This window comes from Cordyceps javanica, chromosome 5, assembly GCF_051103115.1.
Source record: "Cordyceps javanica chromosome 5, complete sequence".
In the NCBI taxonomy this organism is placed as follows: domain Eukaryota; kingdom Fungi; phylum Ascomycota; class Sordariomycetes; order Hypocreales; family Cordycipitaceae; genus Cordyceps; species Cordyceps javanica.
In genome coordinates this window covers 2,650,022-2,673,095 of record NC_139299.1, presented here as the reverse complement: position 1 = coordinate 2,673,095, position 23,074 = coordinate 2,650,022, and the positions used below count along the sequence as shown (strand labels likewise).

Below are 23,074 nucleotides of genomic sequence, written 5' to 3'. Positions count from 1 at the left end.
TTGGCTTGGTATTATACAATCCTACCCTCTGTTGAACAATAACTCTCCTACTTTGAACATCCGCATGCCACCACATCTGGTTGCACCTGGTTGCCACCGCATACTTTGCAATCCTTGCACCTCTTTGGCGTTTGCGCGGGTTCGCTTTTAAGAAAGCTCTTAGGAATGCTATTTGAATTAGGATCAGGCATTAAAATCGTCAGAACTGTCACTGACCTGTGCCGCGGAAGAAAATTAGGCAACGGGCAGGGATTTCGCAGGGTAGGAAGATCGCTAGGTCGTTAGGCAGAAAGCGACAAATATATCCTCAGTCCAAAATAGGCCGACGCTGAACGGGTGGCGCTTTTCAAGCTAAAGGTAGCACGTGCCACGCCGCCGGAAAGCAGCGTGCTGTTGGTGTGGTGCGTGCGCAGTACCCAGCACGCGGTCATTGTCGATGGTGGTGGCGATGTCGGCGGAGTTTTTGGGAGGTCTCAGCAGCCATGTTATGGTATTTGCTGTCGACTAAAGTGAGGCTTCTTCCGCCTGTCGGCGATGTTGGTCACCAGGTCCTCGCGCCGGCCCACCCACCGCGAACAGAGCCGCCTTTCTAAAGAACTAACAGAAGCACTGGCGAGGACCCGCTTCGCTTTATCCCGGTTTCCAGTAGATGCTAGACACGTGTTATATCACGTGCACGCAGCCCCTCACTACCCCGCGATGGTCAAATACTTTTGCATCTCGGTCTGGATATATCAGGCGTTAGACTGCACTGGCAAGAGTAGTTTATCACAAACTTGCCATCCTGATGAGCTCATCGCTTGAGACACGTTCACTCAATGCCGAGGTCCAGCAGCAGTTGAGAGACTTGCTGGACCATGTCAAGAATAACCCCGCCAATTGGAAACGCGCGCGGACGAACGGCAATATGGAGGAATACCACCCATTGGCTAAAGATATTCTCCCAAAGCTGGTACGTCGGATGAATTAACTCTGTTAGTTTCGAATACTAAGAGTGTATAGAATAAGCAGGGGATAGTTTACATGCTACGAATTCCGGGCGACTCAAAGGAGCACAAGTATCATTTCTCCTCAGGCGACCTTATCTTGATCGAGGCCGATGGTGACGATTACAGTGTACGAGATGCACAGAAAGCCCTCCCTCAACTCCCTTTGCTTCAGGCTAGTACCGTTAAACAAAAAATTTCTATACAAGTTGGTGATGGATGTATATTGTATTTGTACTTGTTACTTGAATCAGATTAGAATCCCATTATTACGCTCCATTATAACCTTCAAGAAATAGGCCACTGAAAGAGTTCGAGTTGTTGTTAGTAGGGTCTGGCTGATACGGCGTACCGTCCATGACCTGAGCGCTGACGTCAACGTCCAAACCGGCGAAGGGGTTCGAGTTGTTGTTAGTAGGGTCTGGCTGATACGATGTACCGTCCATGACCTGAGCGCTGACGTCAACGTCCAAACCGGCGAAGGGGTTCGAGTTGTTGTTAGTAGGGCCTGGCTGATACGATGTACCGTCCATGACCTGAGCGCTGACGTCAACGTCCAAACCGGCGAAGGGGTTCGAGTTGTTGTTAGTAGGGTCTGGCTGATACGATGTACCGTCCATGACCTGAGCGCTGACGTCAACGTCCAAACCGGCGAAGGGGCTCAAGGTGTTATTGTTGTGATCTGGCTGATATGGTGTATAGGCAGAATAGGGAAAGCTGTTAACACGAGGCAAATTGCAAACAGGTTGCTTCTGCGTGAGAGAACCTAATGGTGCTTCCGTAGCAGTCATTTGCGTTTGACAGCGTTCGTAAGAGAGTCGGTTTTCACCTTCCTCGGGCCAGAACATTACGTTCTGAAAGTCTAGCAACTTCTTTGCTAGGGCGAAAGTGTCATATTCCTTCGGAGGCGTCATGATTTTGATAGAATGGAGGTGTTGTATAAGGGTATCGCTCTCTTTCTGGACAAGGCCGCGATCTGTGTCCCATCTATGATAAGTATTAGCATATGTTCAGATCTGACATATAAATACATACGTAGAATCTGGTATGACACCATAGAAGAATATCCCCAGCGCGCTTCTGAATCGTTCATCCCCATCTGCGACCAGGCTGGTTCTGTCGTTGTTGCGTCGTTGGTCATTGGGCTGTGTTTCAGGGGTGTTGTGAGTCGCTAGTTGATGACAGAACGAGATTCGGCGTTGCCCAGCTTTGATGATAGAAAAACAAGTTGTAGTTGCGTTTTCAGTAGCATCACATCCCAAATAAAGTAGAAAGTCCCGGACATGGTCTGGCTTAATGTAACATAATTTAGGCTTCCAGCGTCGGAAATGCAAGTATAGAGCAGCTGTCGTGAACCTCCATAAGACCTGATAAGAAGAAAGCTGCTTGTGAACGTGAATCGCGGAGTTGGTGAAGAATTTGCGGAATGCGTTGATCGAGCTAAATGACCCGTGCTCGACGGGAAACATGTCCGGCTCTGGCCACCAAAAGGTCCTTGGATCAGCTTCCCATAGGCAAAGACGAACAAAAACCGACTCGTCTACCTTCAACTGGGAGCTTTTGATTGACTTGATTATCGCAGCGTTATTGACGGCTGGTTTGATGCCTCGCTGCCTAAACTTGAGGTGGAGCGACTGGTACCATGTTTCGAGGATTTGGTGATTCTCTTTGTTTTGAAGAACCACATCCGCTGTTTCGTTGTCTTCATAGGGCAGTAATAACAGCCGAAGCTCCCGAATCGTCAGATTCTTCGCCTTGAGGGGCTTCTCCCGGTGTCGTAGATTCGTCTTTGCTTTACGTATCACCATCGTGTATAAATAAAGGGAGAATAATGTGCAGGCGTAAGAATGAGAAGCTTCTTGTAAGTTCAGCTGGGATCAGGAGGACTGCGGGGTGAGAACGCGCTAAGAACGCCACTAGTGCACACGCTAGCCAAAAGAACGAAAAAGTCTGGTGCGCGCACCGGACTTTACTGAATTTTTGGCTAGCGCAGTGCGGGTTACCACATTGTGTTGCAACAATCTCGTATCATGTTAGCCCAGTGAATCTGCTAGCCATTGCTTTTCCTTCTTGTCTGGCAATCGTCACAGCACGCACTTGCGCCATGCAATCTCTTTCGCAGTACACTTTCGGGACATGTCTCGAACTCGAGATAGGATAAACGATAAATCACGTCCTGAGGAAAGAAAGTGGCTTCAGTCCGCCAACGGATGACCATAAATCGTGGAGATACATAATTATAAAGGTGTCCATGTGGATGGCAGAAAATCAAATGCAAAAGCACACCGCTCTTCATAATGCAGCCCATCAGTGTGCTCGAGTACGGCTGTGCTTTTACTGTGCTCGGCCTCGAAGAGGCATACCTCGTCCTCTGCCTCGTTTGCGCTTGCTATAATCCCGAGCCATTTTCGAGAGCTAGACTTCTTCTCCTCAGAGTCGGCGTTATTATTCATCCCGTTATATCGGCTCCATTCATTTCGGCATTTTTTATCACACGTCAGAAACCACACACACATTTGCCCTCACATGTGTTATTCCGCACCTGGGAACTCATTAATGGGCTTTCTCTAGGGGCGGAAATTGTAAGGCCTGCTAAACATTGATCTAGACAAATACTAATGATAGAATCAGTCTTATTTTTGGCTTTCTACATCTCGTTTCGACGGTAATTGGAAGTTCCTGACTATAATTGTAGGCCTTCTCACCACCGCTGTTCTAGCCGCAGGACTTTGGTGCTTTATTATCACGCAGAGGCAGTGGCTTTGGGTCTTTATTCCGCTCTTATGCGGGGCTTTAACATTAATAGGTACTTGTCACGATACGGCTCCCAATTATCTTTGTCTCCGACGGCACTGGGTCTACTTGACACTGCCTGCACTGGTGGGCCTTGGGCTAGGGCTGGCGGCTGCTATTGTGCCTGCTGAAAATCTACCCACCCTGCAGCATGTACAGTACTTCTCTCAGTCATTGATTGGTCTTTGTGTCGTCTATCTCATCCAGGTCATGGAGCTAGTATCTGCACACTGGTTACGAGCAAAGGCCAAGGAGGCGAGTCAAGCTCCTCGGCAGGGTAGGCGCTCCCCGAAACAGGGGCAGTCTCGCGAGGACTTGATGGTCGGGCGCGTAAGTGAAGAGGTCGATCTTGAGGGTCTTGAAAGCCTGATGGCAGAGGAGCGCCTGGGGGAACCTGGGAAGAGCGAGAGATGCGAGCCACGCCCGGATAGCTTGACGCTGGCAGAGATAATTTAAAGATCTCAGTTCCCCTAATTTCGAGATATATACTCAACATATAATCTTTGTATCTCGTTAAACTCGCTTTCAGAATATACATTACATTTATTTTTCAATTCTACTCAATTATGCACACAAGTCACCCTATAGTAAAGAAGTATACGGGCGATCTTTGCACAGAGTGTACTATAAACACCCGGGCTATTAAGGTGAATGAGCTTGCCATAGCCATGTGCACTGACTGCCCGTTGCGTCTCTGTGGGGAGCATTTACTTCTTAATTTTGAAATGAAAAGGTAATCTCTTTATTAAAACTTCTGATAGTACGCATTTAACACCAACCAGCCTCATCAGAGAGTCGCATGAAGCGGCAAGGTCTGCAAACCCAGTCCGCTAGAGTAGTAACCTTGGCATGTATGATAGCCACCCTGCTGTTTTCCAGTCAATTTCTAGGCTAGATCGGCCATAATATTGCTTTTCAGTGTGGGATCAGCACTGCAGTCTGGAGGGATGCTAGTGGCTTGAAGTCGACGACCTTGTCCGGCGCATAATATCTGTGGCCCTAGAAGCAATATTGTCACAGTTACATGGATAGTGGTTGATGGCTTTGAGTCGTCAATGATCAATCAGTGGATCACGACTTATAAGTAGAGGAGAGGTCCCCCTCTAAAGAGACTCTCTCTGTCAGACGACAAAGCACCATGGATCCAGAGACCATCCGACACGCCTATTTTGCCGGCCGTTCCGCGACTAGCTTGCCTGAGGGCGGCCACTACGCCATTCTCGAGTGTGTTAACCGGACCCCATCCAAAGAGCCTTCCACCGGGAAAGTGCACCCTGAAGAACTGCCCGCTAAGGATTTGCCACTTCTGGAGTTCAGACTTAAAGAGGCAACACATGCGCTACAAATGTGCGAGTACTTGCTCAAGGTTGCTCAGGAGCTTCCCTGCTTTAAAGGCATTGAACTTATAGAAGACCTGGCAGTCGGAGGGGCTTCGGAGAGAATTACAGTTTGTGCCTTTCTTGCTGGATTCCTACTTCCTAGAATCCCATTTGAAGACCCATATCAAGACTGCTTGTGTCTAAGCACACTGGCTGCTGTTTTCAAGGCAGGCATTGCGCAGAGGTTAGAGACCGATCTAACTGTGAGTCAGCGTGACACAGACAGACCCCAAAACCACACACAAGCCTACTAATAAGAAAATAAGGCACCGGTGTATTGCAACCTTATGCTCACTGAATTAGCGGTGTATGTCAGAAATTTGGAATGGCATGAGGCGACTTTGGCGAACTACATAAATCACAACTGTCAAGGCCCTGGGCAAGGTCTTATCATTTTTAGCCGCACTTAATCTTCATAAGCCTATTAGTTCCTAAGCTATCTTTTTCTATGTCTTTCCTTCGTATTAATTAAATTTTTATTCCTTGTTTAACTACTATGCCTTTATTTGGTTGCTGAAAATTATTATTGCAAGAGAATATGTTTACTGGTCATGCTGCTCCCTTTCCGTCGCCAGTAGGCAGAGGGATTTCTTTGCGCCGAGATCGTCGTAAAACACAGGGCCCGGTATTCTTGTGTGACGGAGGCCTTGCCAGGCAGCACTACGTGTAAGTAATGAGCGATCGTTCCGGCGATGCAGGAAACGTTACCGCACCAGCCACACCAAGTTAGGCAATGAAAAAGGGCGGTGGAGCCAGCGCAGCGTCGGCGCCTCCAGAAGGTCCTTTCCCGGGGATTCTGGCCGTCACGGGCCGTGCCGTGGCCGAGTCGCGTCGCTAGAAAGGAGGGAAGGGCGCCTACCCCCAATGGTATAGAGCAACACGCCCAGCGTTAGCCACCTTCAAATGCAGGTCCACTGGTCCATCCCTCGTCTCCTGGTAGCAGTAGACCTAGCATCGCGTCCGGCCTCCGGCCCCAAGACTACTTACAGCAAGGGTCTCAAACGAACAGTCTTGAACAGTCTCCTGCAGCTAAATCACTTAATTAAGCCTCCATCGAAATGAAATGTGATCGCCCATTTCTGCTAGCCCTGTATCCCGCTTCTCGCAATTGGTTGGGCTGGTCTGCCTATATCCGATGGCCGCCTGATTAGGGTCCCATCATGACATCGAAGCTCGCTCCCGTGACGCATAACCTGCTTCAGGAGGGAGTGCACAAAGTTATAAAGTCGCCGTACCCCTCAAGCTCAGCTTCCTCTCCTTTTCTCTCTCACTATCTGCCATCGCAACACTGACCCGTGAGCGCCCTCGCCCCAGTAGAGCACACGTGACCTGCCGCGCCACTCATCTTTATTCCCCAAAGTCATACGCGACCGCGAACACCACCACACGCCTCGAAATGACGCTGACCGAGGAGCAGCTCGAAATTATCGCGAAGCATGCGCTTAATGACTCGATTTCCGATTTTACCGCAAAACTAGGCCGTTTGGAAGGATCCAATGAAGCCTGGCGCACTGACATCGCCCTCCTATTGGGTCTTTTAGTTGCCACTCCTGCTGCATACAACCTTCCCTCTCGCGACGGTAGTAGTAATGTGGCGGTGAAGCTTTTCCCTATACAGCAAAATGTCCGAGGAGGTTCATTCAGGTTCGATCATTTCCGCCCGCTTATCGACGCCGTCGCTGCAGACTCTCCCGACACCGACGTCTGGGACGCCGTCATCAACCTCATTGACGCCGTCAACCCGTCGACACCTCCGCCACCGAGCATCATTCCTACGGGCCACGGAACGCCAGTCAAAACAAGCTCCAGCCGGCTCGAAGACAGCGAAACGCGCGACATCGTTGAGCGCGAGTTGTTCCACGAAATAAGGGACTGCACCCACAGGGGAGTGCCCGGGTTCTTCGAGAAGCACTTCGACATAACAAAATGGACCAAGGCTCAGAAAAAAATGCTCGAGTTAATCCTGGCAAATCACGACGGAGCAAAATGGAAGGACTTCCCGGCTGACCCTTGGGAAGCAGCTATATGGAAATGGCTGTAGGGGCTGGAGGAGAAAGCCTTAGCCGGGGCGCAATATACTCTACATACCAATAAAAGCGCGACCGAGTTCAAGGAGCGCAGGGGGCAGATGGATATCTTCTTATAGAAGCCGAAACGAACGAAGGGCCGACTTGAATATAAACACGTCCTGGTTGCCAGGGAGCACAAGCGGTCCTTTGCCACCGCCGACTTCAAAGCATGTATGTTATAACTCACACGACATGTTCGAAGCATCTTTGCTAACTAACCGATGCGTCAGTTTGTGCACGCGTTCACCATCAAGGCTACGACAATAGAGCTGTGGATTTACGATCGCTCTGGCGCCTATAGCTCAGGCGAGTTTAATATTTATGACGAACTGGAGAAGGTGGCGCGTGCTCTTGTCGCATATGCCACCATGGAAGAAGAGGCGATGGGGTTGGATATGTCTATCGAGTTAAAAAACGGCCATCGTTACATCATAGTGGAAGATGGCAACGGCGACAAACGTGTGGAACTGAACAGGCTGCTTGTTAGGCAACGGGCCGTTGTGTGCAGGGGAATAACCTGCTTTTCGACGAGGTAGGGCATAGCCAAGTTTTCTTGGCGTTCGGATAAGCGCCAACCGTCCGAAGTCGAGTATCTGAAGCTGGCATAGGAGAAGGGCGTGGAAGGCGTTGCTACACTGGTAGGGCATCGCGAGATTACTAGCATTACTGCGCTACGAGCGCGCCTAGACTTTTCCAGCAGCCCACAGCATACCTTTCGAGCGATACCCCACGACCAATCAGGCAGGTATAATCGCCTACAGGGCTCGGGGAGCAGCGGCTCTAGCTAAAAACGCAAGTCCTTAGATAATAATCCTCGTCCTCGCACGACGCGGTGGTCCAATAGTTAAAAGTCTACACTAAGGCAAGCGTACGATCAATCGAGCGAAGCAAACGACGAAGCGAGCGGCGAAGCGAAGTCGAGCATATATACCCCAAACTAAGAGGACCCATACGAAAACCGCATTCTATCCTGCCTTGTCATTTCCCCTGCGGGACATGTTCTTAGCGACTTTAGCACCATCCGAGAGCTACTCCAAGCACTCCATGGCGCCATTAGAGCGCATCGATCCCTATACCTAAAGGGTGGGATACTACATCGCGATATTTCGTCAAATAATATTATCATACCAAGTCCTAGGAAGGCCGACGATTTCGAGGGAATGCTCATTGACCTTAATCTTACCAAGGAACGGGATAGTGGTCCTAGCGGTGCACGCTATCGGACAGGTACTAGGAAGTTCATGGCGATTAAGGTACTCCGTGGCGTAGATTACACCTATCGCCATGACCTAGAATCCTTTTTCTACGTTCTCCTATGGATATGCGCACGCTACGCATGGGATAAAGTGAAACGTTTCCGCAAAGAGGGCGAAATAGCGCCAGAAGAAAGCCTTTTGCGCAAATAGGAGATCGGAAGCTTTAAGGATATTGCCAACGCCAAGGAAGGCCATATGACGGTGAATAGCCTCGAGCGCATTATGAACGAGTTTCTGGAGTCATTTGACATAATTAAACTGTTATACTTGCGCATTAGGAAGCTTCTCTTTCCACTTAATAAGGATGAGAGGATGATGATTGGAACACCTGCAGGAGATCTAGATCGGCTTTATGACCCTATTCTTGCCGCGTTTGGAGAGGCTATCGATTAATGCTAGTCGGTTGGATATTTGGCATTCGGAGACATGTAATTCGGCGCGCTTCCGAAACCCCTTCAACCGACAGACACGAAGTTAGATAGCTAGATAGTTGGCACAGCTATGTGTTCTCTGGGATCTTGGGCAGTTAGGCGCAGACTAGAAAATATTCGTTGCAAATACCACAAACCGTTAGTATGAATAGTGCTCTAGAAGCGTGACAACCTACGCTGGTTACAGCCACTTTAAAATCTCACGGCCGAGCGTTAGGTGGGAAGCGTTAATCAGATGCGACCAGTGTCGCAACCACTCATTCCGGGGTTAGCTTGGCTTGTAAGCCAACTAGTATGGCTGAATGACATCGGGTGAGGCCAGACACCTCGGTCTTTCGCTGGTCTGGGTGAGCCTCAATCGAGGAAACAAGACAGAGTGGCTTCGGCCGGTGCAGGGCTTGCCAGGACTCTCGTCCCTCTCGTCCCCCTCGTCCCCCTCGTCCCTCTGATTAAAAGCCAGCCTGGAAAGCCGCGTTCATATGACTGTTGCGGAGCTATCCGTAGTCTTGCCGCGGAGCTGGGATAGTGGTGTGAAGGGGGTGTAAAGACTTGACAGTAGAGTGAGGGCAGCGTAGAGTGCTAAAGTACTGGGACCATTAAGCGTGAAGAAGCTTACTTGCCTCCCATCTACTCCCTTGTTATATGTGCTAAGACCACACTATGTAATCCACAACTATTGTCGTGGCCCGGAGCAGGGGTTCTTTCCCATCTCTGTAGCGGTAAAAAAACGTCGGTCGCTCGCTGTATGCTTGGCCATGGCTTGACGATGGTTCTTGATCTATTTATAACCCCGCCCTCTATGACTTATAAGCTTTTACTGTGCCTACCTACCAAAAGCTCTTCCTATTTTTTCTACTATGAACTTCAGCAATGCGAGGCAGCAAGATGGGCTTGAGCGCGATTCTCACGCTCAGGTAACGCCTGCCTCTGGGAAGAGGCCTGAGTTGATTGAGACTGAGGAGTGGAAGAATAGAAAATTAAGCAGGCTCCGGGGCTCTACCTGGGGGTAAGTCCCTTCTCCACCACCATAATCCAGGCTAATACAAGGCATGTAGTGTTACTGACGAGGTCTACCTGGGTGCATTACGTGACTAGTAAGTGTTATATTAACTTTTAGAGAGAAGAATACTTACATTCGTAAGCTATGAAGCGATTTCTTCTGCAAGCCCTAGCCTATTTAAGGCGCTTAAGTTATATACAAATAAGCAGCCTCGTCAAATCCTAGTAATCGGAGCTGGGATAGGAAAGTTCGCAATGTGCGTTATACATTAAGAAAATACATTCTCTAGCTAATAGTACGCAGTGACCTCGCTGAACGCTACAGCTCTGCTCAAGTTATTGGAATCGACACTATCGATAATTTTGATACTTCTATTCCTGATAATTGTTCCCTCCGAACAGATACCCTCGAGCCATTTCCAACATTTGAGATGGCGTACTTTGACTATATATTTATCATCGATATCAACGGGCGCATTCAAAATCTCCATTCCTTCTACGGCAACCTAAAACGAATTCTTCAACCCTTCTGCTTTATCGAGCATAGTGAGACAGAAGTCCGCGCCGCCGCTCACAATGCCTCCTCGTGGCACGCCTTCCACAACTTCTGCAAAGTCAGCGCTAGCATGAGCCAAAAAGCGAGATTTTGCGCCGAATGTATGAGCCAGTGTCTTAGAGACGCGACTTTCAGTTCAGTGACTTTATCTACCGATTATATTCCGACTGCACCTTTCCGATCTGACATTGAGGGCCGGGTACTGCCAATTTTCGTACCTTTCAGACACAGCCGCGTTGCGGCTGATTACGATACTACGACACGTCGGTTGGTTGACGGTATGCAGAGAGAAGCTTCTACTATTAGCTCAGAATCCTTTGCTGCACGGTAGGCCACCTCCATCCAAGTACATCCATCCCTAACGATCCTTAGCCATGTTATCCACGGTCTGAATTATGGCGCTATGCCTTGTGGAGTGCAATAACTGCTAACACGCCCTCCGCTCCCCTATCATAATAACCAGTGAGGTCTTATTCTCATCCATATAACCTATCATCGTTCGAATCATAGAAAAAGGCTACCTCTTGGATGCCTGTATACAATCTTGGTCGTGGGGCCAACTTAAAATTGGCGACTCTGGAAGAAGGGACGTGTCGTGACAACGTGTTCGCAGAGGAGCCAAATATCCACGAGTTCAAGGACCTAGAGGAAATCCAGTATGGATTTTCTCCAAGCGAGAAGCGCTATCTACAACCAGATAGATTCTCTTTTTTGGCTTTTAAGTGGATATGGGAGAAGGCTAAGGTACGAGGACGCCATAGATATATTATATAGAAAAGACTTATATGACGATGCTCCCTAATATTACGACAGCGGTTAATATGTTTATAGCTTATCCAAGTTGTTTTTTGTTACATTTATGGGGCAGGGAAGCATTAGACTTATAAACCGAGCTATACGTGTTGTGTCGTTTTTTCTTTACGCTACTCCCTATATTCTCCCCCTCACTTTCGCCACTCCTGAGCATAAGGAAGTTATGACGGCTATTGTCATAAACACTGTAATGATTTGTCCCATAACTGGGACCTGGTCGGTAGCATAAGGTAAACGCACATTTATAGAGGCGAAAAGGTATGCAGACTTCTCACATTCATAGAACTGCCTACACAATCGTCTTAGACACTCCTACTTCGACCAAAACGACAACTAAAAGCAGTGAGCCCGAGCGATCGCAATGGTATTACGCTACGTCCTCTTCCAGTCAAGTGCTATCCACGGCTTTGGACATAGTCATGATAAGTACCTACTGGGCCACAACAACTGTTTTCAAAATTTTGGAGAAGAATGATACTAGTGACATAGTACCCGAACCTACTAGCATTGCCAGTCCAAGCCGCTGAAGCTACAAACTCTTGCATGGGCAACAACCGCCGAGCACTCAGTGCGCCCCGTAGTCAATTGTTTATTCCGAGGCAAAATTAAATAAACTAACATGAATATCCCACCATATATTTAATAAATATACCGCTATATGCTCATAGATTCACATTTGTTACTACCCATATTGACGAGTCGCGGCGATAAGACATTCATATTGCAATCAGATTGACCTTTGTATCTCTTAAAATTATCATAGTCATGACGCTCAGCCAAATGACGTTGGAAAGCCGGCAGTGTGTGGAACATGGCTTTTTTCTCTACGCATTACGGAGCTGGGCATTGCACAGAGCGTTGCCCAATATTCTTTAGATACTACGAAAGAAGATGATCTCTGCTCATGTGGCCTGCTGCTTTTAGCAAAGCCTTATTGGAGGGTCGACCAAGAAACGCTGCCACCGTGTCACACTACACACGTTGGTTAATGTAGGCCTAGTATGTCGCTACATCTATGTCACTGACCTGTGCCGCGGAAGAAAATTAGGCAATGGGCAGGGATTTCGCAGGGTAGGAAGATCGGCATTCAATAAAGCAGCGGCATACGTAAACAACATAAATAGACTACCTACGCAAAACAAATATAAGTTTGACATTGCCCACTTCTATGAACGACAATTATAAAGATCTTACGCTCAAATTCCCTCTTTCGATCGTCCCTCTGAGCTTACACACTGAACCCACAAGCAAGCGAGTAAGAGAAGCCAATATAACAACGAAGCGTTTCTAATAACTCGAGTAGATTAGGAAAGGATAGCTCTTCAGCAGAAATGGCTGATGAAGTATCTCCGCAAGCGCATAAGTCCGTACCCCTCACATTTCGTTATCCCACCACTAACTTAATTGCCTCTACCAGGATCGTCCAACGGGAGTATGAAATCCTGCATGCCGAAGAGTTGGAAGTCATGGCGCTTTGTTTGAACAGCTCTCTACAACTCAACGGCGAAGAATACGCAGACTTTGATAAGCGCGTGCATAACCTTTTCTGCCGGCATGCTGCCTGGCGCGAAGCTTACCAGAATTTCCGTAAGACACAGGATTCGGACACTGGCAAGGGCCCTGGGAGGATCGCCACCAAGTACTCTCTACCAGATCGCTTCTGGAGGCATGCCGCCCTCGAGCCTCTTCAGTTTCTAGAGCAACGACTACCGGGCTCTGGCAAATCCATGCAGAAGCTCATTGAAAGGTCTTCTGAGACATTACAGCTTTATGACGAGGCTGATGAAATCATTGAAGCGAGAGGAGAACAGATTAGCGGATTCGAGTCGCGTATGAAAGAAGCATTCAACAACACCATCACTGAGATATAGCAGCGCTTGCCCGCCCGCCTTTCCGTTACGTATTGCTGAAAAACACATGTTTCCGCCTTTCGCATTGATAGAATCAAAGATGTGGAATGGAAGTCTATTTATGCTACTCGAAACGGAGGCGTGCAATGTCCTCAGAGCTGAGGGGTTGACCAGAATTATGACCCTCTGCCCCCTGCTCGCGCGCGGCGTTCAGGTTGCGCAAGTTCCAGAATTGTTTTGACTGCTGATTCCAAATAAATTCGAGATAGTCTTTATCGTTTGTGAACTTCCCAGTAGGCCAGTCATTAGTCGGGAAGTGCGAGACCCCAAGAACGAGCTGGTGCGTGTCGATGGTGAGGGGGCGGCGCATGCTCCACTGTCCCGTCGTTTCCTCCCTAGCGACCGACCCAATGCTGTCAAACGTCATGCGATAGAGTTCAAGATAGAAAGAAGCGATTTGCTGACAGGTAGTCGATAGTAGCTCTTTCGGAGGTGCGCCCGCCAGGAAATCGCGGAGGTTATCGCCCGGTACCCAGTCCATCAAGATGTAGGGGAGCTTGAGAGGCGAAAGGTGACCGGGCTGTGTGCCACAACTGTACACACCGGGGACCGGAATAGTCGTATTTTCCTTCAAGAGTTTGAGCCAAGCGGCTTCATTTGTGATTTTCTCTGCAGCGAGGGTTCCGGCTGAGTGTCCAGGTTTAGGAAACTTAAGGGCGACGTCGCTGCTGCCCAGACCAAAGCTGAAGCGGACCACCCTGTTATAGGAGCCTTCGCGAGTCCCACCTTCAACAAATCTCGTAGGGCCGCGACCGGTGATATGAGTGGTGACAACTCTTCTAGAGCATGCATATACCCTTCCTCAAGGCTAGCCTCCCAGTCACGATACTAATCACTGCCTTCGGCGTAGAGCACCGCATCGTACGGGACGGTAAGCGATTCGGTTATACCCATGTCTAGGGAATTGCGTAGGTAAGATGAAAGCGGTGTGACAGTTGCGAGTATGTGAAGCCTTGTAATAATGAATAGAAGTGCGAGTATGTGTTAAGGGTGGTAGAATCTGTTAGTGTAGATGAAGAAGGGTGGGAAGCGAGATCTAGGGGTAGGGAGTATCACAACGTGGGCCTTTAGTTTTATATGTGCGTTAAAAGGGCGGCCTCGGCATCCTTAGGTCATAATAAGTGCAGGGTAGGCAACGGTAATAAACCGACGTAGTAATTAAGGCTAGCCTTTATCTCTTAGGAGCTTCTTCCATAATTGCGAGCTTGGCAAGGACATCAGGCAACTTCGTATCAAATAGTTGTAGATGGTCTTCCCCAGCGGCTCTCAAGTCGGACCGGAATCGAGAACTCGTCGAGCAAGTTTCGGAATTACGTTATTCCAGTATACGTCGCCTTTTTGCCAAACCTTGCGATGTTCTCATCGAGGGTAGCGGTTTGCAGGCCGAGGAACTTGGCAAGCTGACAAAAAAGAGACACGATGAGTGAGGCGCTGCGTTTTTTTGGTCCGATGCCGCTCCAGGTAGGGACGCTGTCTTGACAGGGTAGCTACCTGGATGAGGATAGTAAAGCTACGAGTTTTGCAAAAGCGAGGTAAATAAACTTTGGATGAAATTTATAGAGTAAAGTATATAAAATGGATAAAGGCTGCGATTTTATTAAAGTGACACCGCGTCTTGGCTGTGGCATAACGCTCGACAATTTCATCCTCGCATGCTGACACCAAACTAGTCCAGAGGGAAATGGTGCCTCTCCCCTTCTCCACTCTTGGCTCTGCATCACTAAGGTGCGGAAACTGACGGACGGCTGCGAGAATATAGACGAGATCGAAGCTAGGGGCTCTAGAAGCCAGTGCGAATTCTCCTTCACGGATCTCGATATACGGCGCAGTTGGACGCCAGCAACTACGGGGAGTAGCCCTCAGCGAGAGCTTGATCAATGCTAGCTATTAACCTCTTCATCGGCTGTCCCCATAATATTCTGACAAGTTCGCGCATTATGGCCAGGCTGACTGCAGAGACCACATCGCCGGCCTTTCGTCTCATCTCTTTGCTTTCGACCTCTATTCTTGCTCTTGACTGGTTTTTGCGGTCGCGTCTCTCGCCGTCCACCGCAAGAATGCGCCTGTGCTCGTTGAAACTCCAGTTGATACGTGGTGAACCCATCAATGGTCACGCATTTTAATGCGGCATTTTGCAACTGCCACTCGCCGAAGGATGCTGCCGATGCTTTACTGTGATCTGAACCCCTACTGCTCTCAGAGTCGGACAGGCTGGTCGAGGCCGGTGGGCTAAGCATGCTGGCCGTCTGGCGGTGTCTAGGTGATCGCGACATGCGTCCTCCAGAGCGAGGCATAGAGTTCTGGCGACGGACAGGCGTCCTGTCTTCTCTGTCATGGGCGACTTTCAGGCGTTTGTGTAGTCTAGGAGAGCTCTTCGCTGTGTAGTCATTGGAAGAGTCGTCAGCATGGCCACTGTCAGATCTGGTCGCCGACGACGAGCGGTCCGGCCCGCGCTTTTTGCTGCGGCTACAGTCCTCGCCATCGGTATCGCTGCAGCTTCCGTCATCGTTGTAGTCATCGTCATCGCCGTCATTCCCGACGTCGCTGTCGTCGCTGCTGCTGTCCCAATCGCCATCCTCGGCGGTCTTGCCGTCGCCGTCGATTGTTGAAGTTGAGGCGTTCTGACTGGCACTCCCATGTGGCCGAGTCCGTCGCGGCAGCTCGGCAGTGCCGCCAGGCTCACGACTGTCGCCTTGACTGGACAGTGGCTCACTGGCGTCCTCTGTCTGCCCATGGTCCTGTTCAGCAATCTCGGTGGATGAACCTGGTGAGCGCCGACTGGGGTCTAACCCATCTCCAGGCCCTTGCCCTGGCGGGACCGAGGTGGTGACAAAGGTAGGGGAAGGTGAGCGCTGTACAGGTGCACTCAAGTGGTCATCCACTTCAGCACCTAATGGAAGGGCTTGAGGCGTATTAAGGACGGTTGTCATCGTTGATGCTGCCACGAGCATTAGTTTTGACATTCGTTTTGCTTCCCCTGCGCGACAGTTGACAAGGGCTCAGATGCTGACTCACCTGGCGAGGTACTGATAGGCGGTGTTGTAGTCTCCTCGTTGATACGTTCATTGATTTTCTTGAGAGATGGAACGTCTTCGTCTGTTTCGCCGTCCGACTCTGACATTGACTCCGACTCCGAATCAGTGGGAATAAGTATTGCCTCATTTTGACTCCCGCCTGCCGCTCCAAACGCAGGAACTTGGGGCGGATACGAAGATGTCAGAGCTGGAGCAGGTAATCCGTCTTCGTGCTCTACAAGGTCTGAGCATGCCGTAGGCGCGATGTCGCACGCTTGGCATGCCGCTGTGGCAGTCAAAGGGACGTGCTGGTCGTGGGTAGAACTGGTCGTCATTCTGCTACTGCAGTGCTTACCTGCGAAAAAAGAACTCCGGGCTTACCAGAAAAGATTGACTTCGGCTTCGACTGCGCCAAACCGCTCGGGCTTGCAAGGCCTTTAAGGAGACAGGAGTCAGCTCTTTGTTCGGACCTCGCTGGCCGACCCGGCGCCGACAGCTCCAAAGTTCGGAAGAATGCGTCCCATCCCATGCAGGGCAGCAGTGGCGACCTCTTCGCAGCAAAAGAAACGTAGCAAGCTCAGCATAGCCTGGTCGCAGGTCCAGCTCCGCACCAATCATGTAAGTGCCGAGTCCCCCAAACCGTACTTTGTGCTGTCGTATCTGCACGGCCCGTCTATATGCTGGAAATTATAGCTCAGAAAGTCGGTGACACGTCGCTTTTCGCAGTTGTCGAGTCGGCCAGTCTAATTGCGTACAGCAGCTAGAGGTGCCGGTCACATAGCGGACTGCTCTGGAAACCGCGGTTGGCTATGCCGCAGAATGACCCAATGCTGGGTGCCAAGCTCGGCGACGCCGTCATTTCGCGACTAGCAGGAAAGCCACAACGCACATATGCCCTCTTCAGGAAGTACACCCGAACCATCGAGCGGTCGAGACCTTCTTCGTGCCCACTCCGGTGACGTGTCAAGGCTGATCGGTCCCGTCACGCGGTCCAGAAATTCAGCCCACGGAGCCGTGACAGCCGGTGCAATTTCGGCAAACCAAGCTTGCGTGAGGCATTTTTGTAATTGGCCAAGAGAATGTCGCGGAAAACCACACACAACGAAGCACCGCGAGGAATCCGACGACGAGGTCTAGAGATGCCTGCCAGTCAGAAAACGTTAGCGATTGGTCAACAGCAGATTTGGAGTTTCGGGCGTAGAGTAAAACATACACTAGGCAGTCTCTGCTCCAGAGAGCAGGGCGGCCGTGACCCTGGAATTGGGCAAGAAGCGAGGGCAGAGCCGTTGGCACGAAGCAACGACGACGGTCATGAAAGGCTGCCCGCCGCCCAGGCTTATCCAACTGCGTAGGATTCCGCAGGCAGAGGCGGGTCAAGGCGGCGGGTGAAAAGGGGCAGCACCGCAAGGCGCTCAGGCACCGAGAGGAAACCCATTGCGGCGGCGGGTTGAGGAGAGAAGAAGTCAAATGTACTTGATGCAGCGGACGGGGGAGGCCGTGGTCTTTATACTTTGGCGGGCATGACGCGGTGGGGTACGGGCCGCGAGCAGGGGTGGGCGGACAAAGCGGCGTGGCGCGCGTTGCCTGTTTGGGGTTGCCACCATTCCGGAGGCGGCAGCAGCGACTCTGATATTACTCTAGATTTTATATAGAATATAGATAAAATAAGCTTTTAAATAGATATATTAAATAATACTTTTATAATTATTATAAGAAAAAAAGCCTTATTATAGTTTATTATACTTATTAATAAGAAATTTATAACTTATATAGAGTTAATCTTAGCTAATAAGGACTTTATTAAAGTATTATTTATTATAATTATTAGTAAAGTCTATTTAATTATCTAATATATAATTCTAAGCTTATTAAATAATATTAAAATTATATTATTAAAAATAAGATATTTAAATAATTAAATTAGCCTAGAATAGCTTAGGTTCTTTAATAAATATATATAAAATAAAAGATCTAATAAATATAAGCTTTTAATTATTAATAATTATAAAAACTATTATACTAAGGAATTCTTTAACTTTATAAACTTAAAAAAAATCTTATTTTTTAATTTCTTATTTTAGCTTATATATTTTCTTTAACTTCTTAATATAATTATTTTTTTATTTATAAAATATTATTATTTAAAAGCTATTAATTATTTTATATATAATAATATTAATAATATTAATAAGAAAGAATTCTTCTTAATTATAATAAAAATATAATAAAAAGTATTTAAAGAAAATTCTATTAAAAATATCTTTTAAAAAATAAAAATCTAGCTATATAATCCTAAGATTATTCTTAAATAAATCTATAAATTATATCCTATAGAAATAGAAGAAAAGAGGCCTTTAATACTATCTCTAAGAGCTATTAATAATAAGCTTTTCTTTTTATCTTTTTAAATTCCTTAAATATTATATTAATTTAATATTAGCTAATATTATTTAAAGACTTCTATTAAAAAATTAAAAATAAAAATATTTTATAATAATATTACTAAAGAATTTAACTACTAAATTAACTATCTTAAATATAATAATATAGCTATAATAATAGAATATACTAAGCTTTTAAGTTATCTTAAGACTTTTAAGGATAATTAAAAAAAGAAGAGATAAGTTAAAAATTAATATAAATATTAATTATAAAAAGGTAGCCTATTAAAGGTTAGAAAAGGTTATTAAATAATAATTAAAAGAGATAAGGATATCCTCTAGAAGATTTAGAAAAGAGTTAACTAAGTATACTAAAGAGAAAAAAAATAAGAAGAAAGACTATAAATTAATAGCTAGTAATAATTAAGGCTAGAGATATATTAAGTATATATAAGATATAATTAATTTAATATTTTTTATACTTATCTTAATTAAGTTATTTAATTATGAAGATCGAAGGTTACGAAAGGTGGCCACTTTGCCCTAGTGGCCACTTTGCCCTCCAGCACCCACTTCGAGGAAGTGGGTGCGTGGCACATGTAAATCCCACTTGCCGCTTTTGACCTCTTTGCTCAGGCGCTATGTGGTCTGCGCCCACTCGAAACGTAGTCACGTGATGCGATGAATGGGCAGAATCATGGTGCAACCGTGCCAGCCAGCCGGACCATATGGCCGACCCCAGTTCAACTCGTCAAAAGCTCAGTCACTCCATCACTCGTATCACCAGAATGTCTTTCTTCCAGAAAAATCAGGGCAAATTCATACCCCCTCCACGTGTATCCGCAGGAGCTAAAAGCTTTTCTGAATCATTTTACGGTCGAACGGCCTCAAACGGTGGCCATGGTACAGACGACACACGTAAAGTCACAGAGACCCTTGAGGAGCACGGCATTCCGTGCTGCCTCGTGGGAGTCTCCGCGCTTATTTTCTATGGTGCTGCGAGAGTTCGATCAGTATGATTCCTCCTTTAATCCTCTCTGTGGCGCCACCCCTTCTACATCACATCCCTTCTAACCTCTCATTATAGGATTGGGAAATCTGCGTCCCAACAGGGTCCGTGGACAACGCCAAAAAGTTACTACTGTCCGAGGCATACTCAGCAAACTACTGCCTGGCTGAACCGTGGCCCTATTGGGAGTCGTCTTTAGCACATACTTATAACCGCTTCAAGAGCAGGGGTGTGGATCATTACTTCACACTAGTGCCTTCCGTTGACGTGCATTTTGAAATCGGGGCCGCTACTATAGTGCGGAGCAAGCGGGGCCTGCCATATCCATCCTTATCCGCCTTCATACAGAGCTGTTTAGACAGGAGAAGCATGGTTGAACTGGTTGACGCTGTGGATGGGACTGATGTCTCTGAGCAATGGGGGGAAGAGAATCTGCAACTAGATGGAACCAATGATGTGCAATGGGCACGAGATCTGAACCTAAGAGGAATGGAGTTCGAAGGGGGTAGATTTGCCGAATGGGGCCCTTTTGTTCCAGATATGCCGAAGAGCAGGAGAACTATGTGGAAAGAAGTGGTGCGTACGAAGGAGGATAGGCTGGATTGGACCAAGCCCAAGAGTATTTTTATCACTCAATATCGCCTAGTGGGTGACCCAAACTCTTGGGAGGAACACTCGGAATTGTATTAGTTAGGAGATATCCACCGCGTATTTTACAAACGATACAGTCTGAGAGATAATAGATAATGCTTCTCATATCACTATTGGTAGCGCCTTTGTCTTGCATAGCGACGAGGCAACTGTTGCTGTCGGAGACGCCTGGTACTCCGTGATCCCGGCGACGCGACCGGAGGGACCTCGACAATAATGTCCAACCACACGTATAGGCGAAATAGGGACCATGAGGTGCTCAGTATCTGCACCACATTTTCTTTTTTGTTTTGGGTTTGGGGTTAGGGTAGTAAGTAGTTCAGGGCGTTCTAAACGCTCGTCTACTTTGCCAATTGTTTGCTAGCCCCGAAGCTTGCTCAGCCGAGACGTAGTGGATTAGTTGAAGACTAGCTCCGAGACTTAGATGAGAGATTAGACGGTATTTTGGCGGGTGGCTCACTGAGGCTCGGGTAAAAGCAGCACTGCTCGGTTTCCTCTCTAACAAGGGAAACTGGGGCGACTGGTTTTGAGGTGTGGCTTAAACTGTAATCTGATTCTCACTGGGCACTGTAGCTAACAGGAGATTAGCTAGTATAATGGGCATTGGCCTGAAGACAAGTTACGAGTCTCCAAATCTCTCTCGAATTCTTACCATCTAGACCATGTGGTTCGGGTGACTAAAGGGTAAGCAGGCATTGCACGTTAGTGCCAGGAGACTGTGGCTAGCACGAAAGAGGAGAATAAACAGGTGGCAGCGATGTGTCAGATGGTTCGTAGTGATGACTCTACTGTTCATGGCAAGGGCCTCCTGTCTTTCAATCGGGCGGAATCCTCTATTCGTACTCCGGGCTCACTTCGACCGTGCCTCAAGTCATGCGTACTCTGGTCGACTGTAGTACCTCTAGTGCTCTAATCCCCGATTCATGGCCAACTAGCTCATGGCCCTATTGAGATGCCCCGCAGCGTCCGTGACAGAGGGGCAATTTGATCTGGTTGCACCAGCTTGGCTATGAAGTAAATATTTTGGAAAAAAGTCTGTGCTCTATTTTGTGCCGCGATCCCGATAGCCCTATAACGGCATGCGAAGACAGAAAGACATAAAGGTCTTCTCAGGGTCATTGCATCAGTGACACGAAAACGAATCATTGCCGTGCAAAAACCCTCCTCTCCATCTTGAATCGCGCCGCGAAGATCAAAAGGCCTCCAACAACAAGAGATGACCCGGCAAACATTGACAAAGCGAGATACCCATAAGACCCGACCAACTGGCCACTAATGGGGGTACCGAATAAAGCTCTGTGATTTCAGAAACAGTTGTGGCTTAGCAACAGCCTGAAAAAGGATCACAGGTAGAGGGAGAATTATCAAGACTTACGTCAAAGCAACTGAACCCATGAGAAATCCTACTGCTGTGCCGTGGAGCTCATGAGGCGCTAGTTGAGCTGCACAAGCGGACTGCAGACTCATGATAGCCTGCAGGTTAGGGTTAGCAAATACGAGACCTTATTGTTGAAGAAGGTGAGAGGATTCGTACACCGGAAGTAAATCCATATGCTAGACACCATGCCACAAGAGCCCCGGAGCTCGTTGCTGCGGTCCAGCAAAGCGCGACAGCACCGGATAGCAGCGCTGCTGCGCCGCAGAGATTGAAGTGCCCATAGCGATCTGCCAGAAAACCGGGCAAAATTCTGCCAAAGAGGGATGCGCCATTGACAATGGAAACCAGGTAAAACGCAAAACTGGCGGAGTGTCCCAGGCTCCGAGCGTAGGAGGTTGCATAGAAGAATGGACTGAACATGCCCAGGTATGAAATGGCGAGCCCCGAGCAGAGCAGCAGGAAGTTGGTGTTCTTCAGCAGTGCAAGGAGACCTTGTTTGTGCGCCTTGGTTTCCACTTGCACGACTTTTTCACTTCCACATCCATCCTCTGTTTCCATCCTTTGTTGTTCGTCTGTCAACATACCATGGTGGTGGTCATCGCTCGAGTTCTTCGCTGGCGGGGTGACGGTCAAGACGGCGAGAACGAGAAGTGGAAGCATAATGAACCCGACGATGCGAATTGTCCAGCCAAAGCTCATTCCATCCTTATTGAGGAGCTCGTTCAGCACAATCGGCCAGATCACACCCCCAGCGGAGGATCCTCCCACCGTCACCCCCATGGCTAGCCCTTTGTGTTTCTGAAAATATCGAGACACGGTCGCGATCGCTGGACAGAAGAGGCAAGACATGCTGGCGCCTAGAAGGACAGCCTGCGCCAGGAAGAATTGATAATACTGCCGGCAGAGAGAAGTCATAACGACGGCCAGGAGCATTGCCACGCCACCGAATATGAGAAGTACCTAGTGTCGAGCTGCTTTAGCTGTCTGTTTTTGTCGGTGCTGCAGGTGGTGGTGGCGTGGGAGGGTTTGCATACCGTCGGTCCAACACGATCAACTAAAATGCCGGCAATGGGTGCACCAGAAAAGAGCGCAAAAGTAGAAAAGGAACCGATCCATGAGATGTCGAAGCTAGAGTGGTTACTTAGTTGGTGAGATTCGTAGTACTCCTGGAAAACTCCGAATGCATTGAGAAATCCAACACTACAGAAAAACGTAAAAAAGGCCCCCATAACCGTCAGCCATGCTCGGAAGCTATTGCTTCATCAGTATGCCTGCGTCTTGCGGGCACAATTTCTGTAGGCAACGGTATTTGACTGACGTGTGTTCGGAGCCGCTGGAAGCGACAGGAGTCTCGTTTGAGCCCATGTTCAGAGAAGTGTGATTGTTTGCACCTTTCTTTCGACTGAGGATAATTGTAAAGAAAGTCTTGGAAATAGTAGTTTTTATTTT

General features: G+C 48.2%; 5 protein-coding genes across 5 annotated transcripts; 2 read left to right on the top strand and 3 right to left on the bottom strand.

The window, feature by feature from the left end:
• Positions 1-1,255: 1,255 nt before the first annotated feature.
• V2A60_008041 (uncharacterized protein) lies at positions 1,256-2,794 on the bottom strand (the record flags this gene model as incomplete). Its single annotated transcript, XM_083259318.1, has 3 exons — positions 1,256-1,973; positions 2,022-2,131; positions 2,381-2,794. The coding sequence occupies 3 exons, from the start codon at positions 2,792-2,794 to the stop codon at positions 1,256-1,258; spliced, it is 1,242 nt and encodes a 413-aa protein (XP_083115444.1).
• A 2,123-nt stretch (positions 2,795-4,917) lies between these two features.
• V2A60_008040 (uncharacterized protein) lies at positions 4,918-7,199 on the top strand (the record flags this gene model as incomplete). The annotated part of the gene is made up of 2 exons (XM_083259317.1): positions 4,918-5,361; positions 6,519-7,199. 2 exons carry the CDS (start codon positions 4,918-4,920, stop codon positions 7,197-7,199), a joined length of 1,125 nt encoding a protein of 374 aa, XP_083115443.1.
• A 5,414-nt stretch (positions 7,200-12,613) lies between these two features.
• On the top strand, positions 12,614-13,153 carry V2A60_008039 (uncharacterized protein; the record flags this gene model as incomplete). Its single annotated transcript, XM_083259316.1, has 2 exons — positions 12,614-12,645; positions 12,700-13,153. The coding sequence occupies 2 exons, from the start codon at positions 12,614-12,616 to the stop codon at positions 13,151-13,153; spliced, it is 486 nt and encodes a 161-aa protein (XP_083115442.1).
• A 103-nt stretch (positions 13,154-13,256) lies between these two features.
• V2A60_008038 (phosphotransferase family protein) lies at positions 13,257-16,313 on the bottom strand (the record flags this gene model as incomplete). The annotated part of the gene is made up of 3 exons (XM_083259315.1): positions 13,257-13,971; positions 15,284-16,130; positions 16,208-16,313. The coding sequence occupies 3 exons, from the start codon at positions 16,311-16,313 to the stop codon at positions 13,257-13,259; spliced, it is 1,668 nt and encodes a 555-aa protein (XP_083115441.1).
• A 3,161-nt stretch (positions 16,314-19,474) lies between these two features.
• V2A60_008037 (uncharacterized protein) lies at positions 19,475-22,405 on the bottom strand (the record flags this gene model as incomplete). The annotated part of the gene is made up of 3 exons (XM_083259314.1): positions 19,475-19,583; positions 21,623-21,720; positions 21,782-22,405. 3 exons carry the CDS (start codon positions 22,403-22,405, stop codon positions 19,475-19,477), a joined length of 831 nt encoding a protein of 276 aa, XP_083115440.1.
• Between the last annotated feature and the right edge of the window lie 669 nt (positions 22,406-23,074).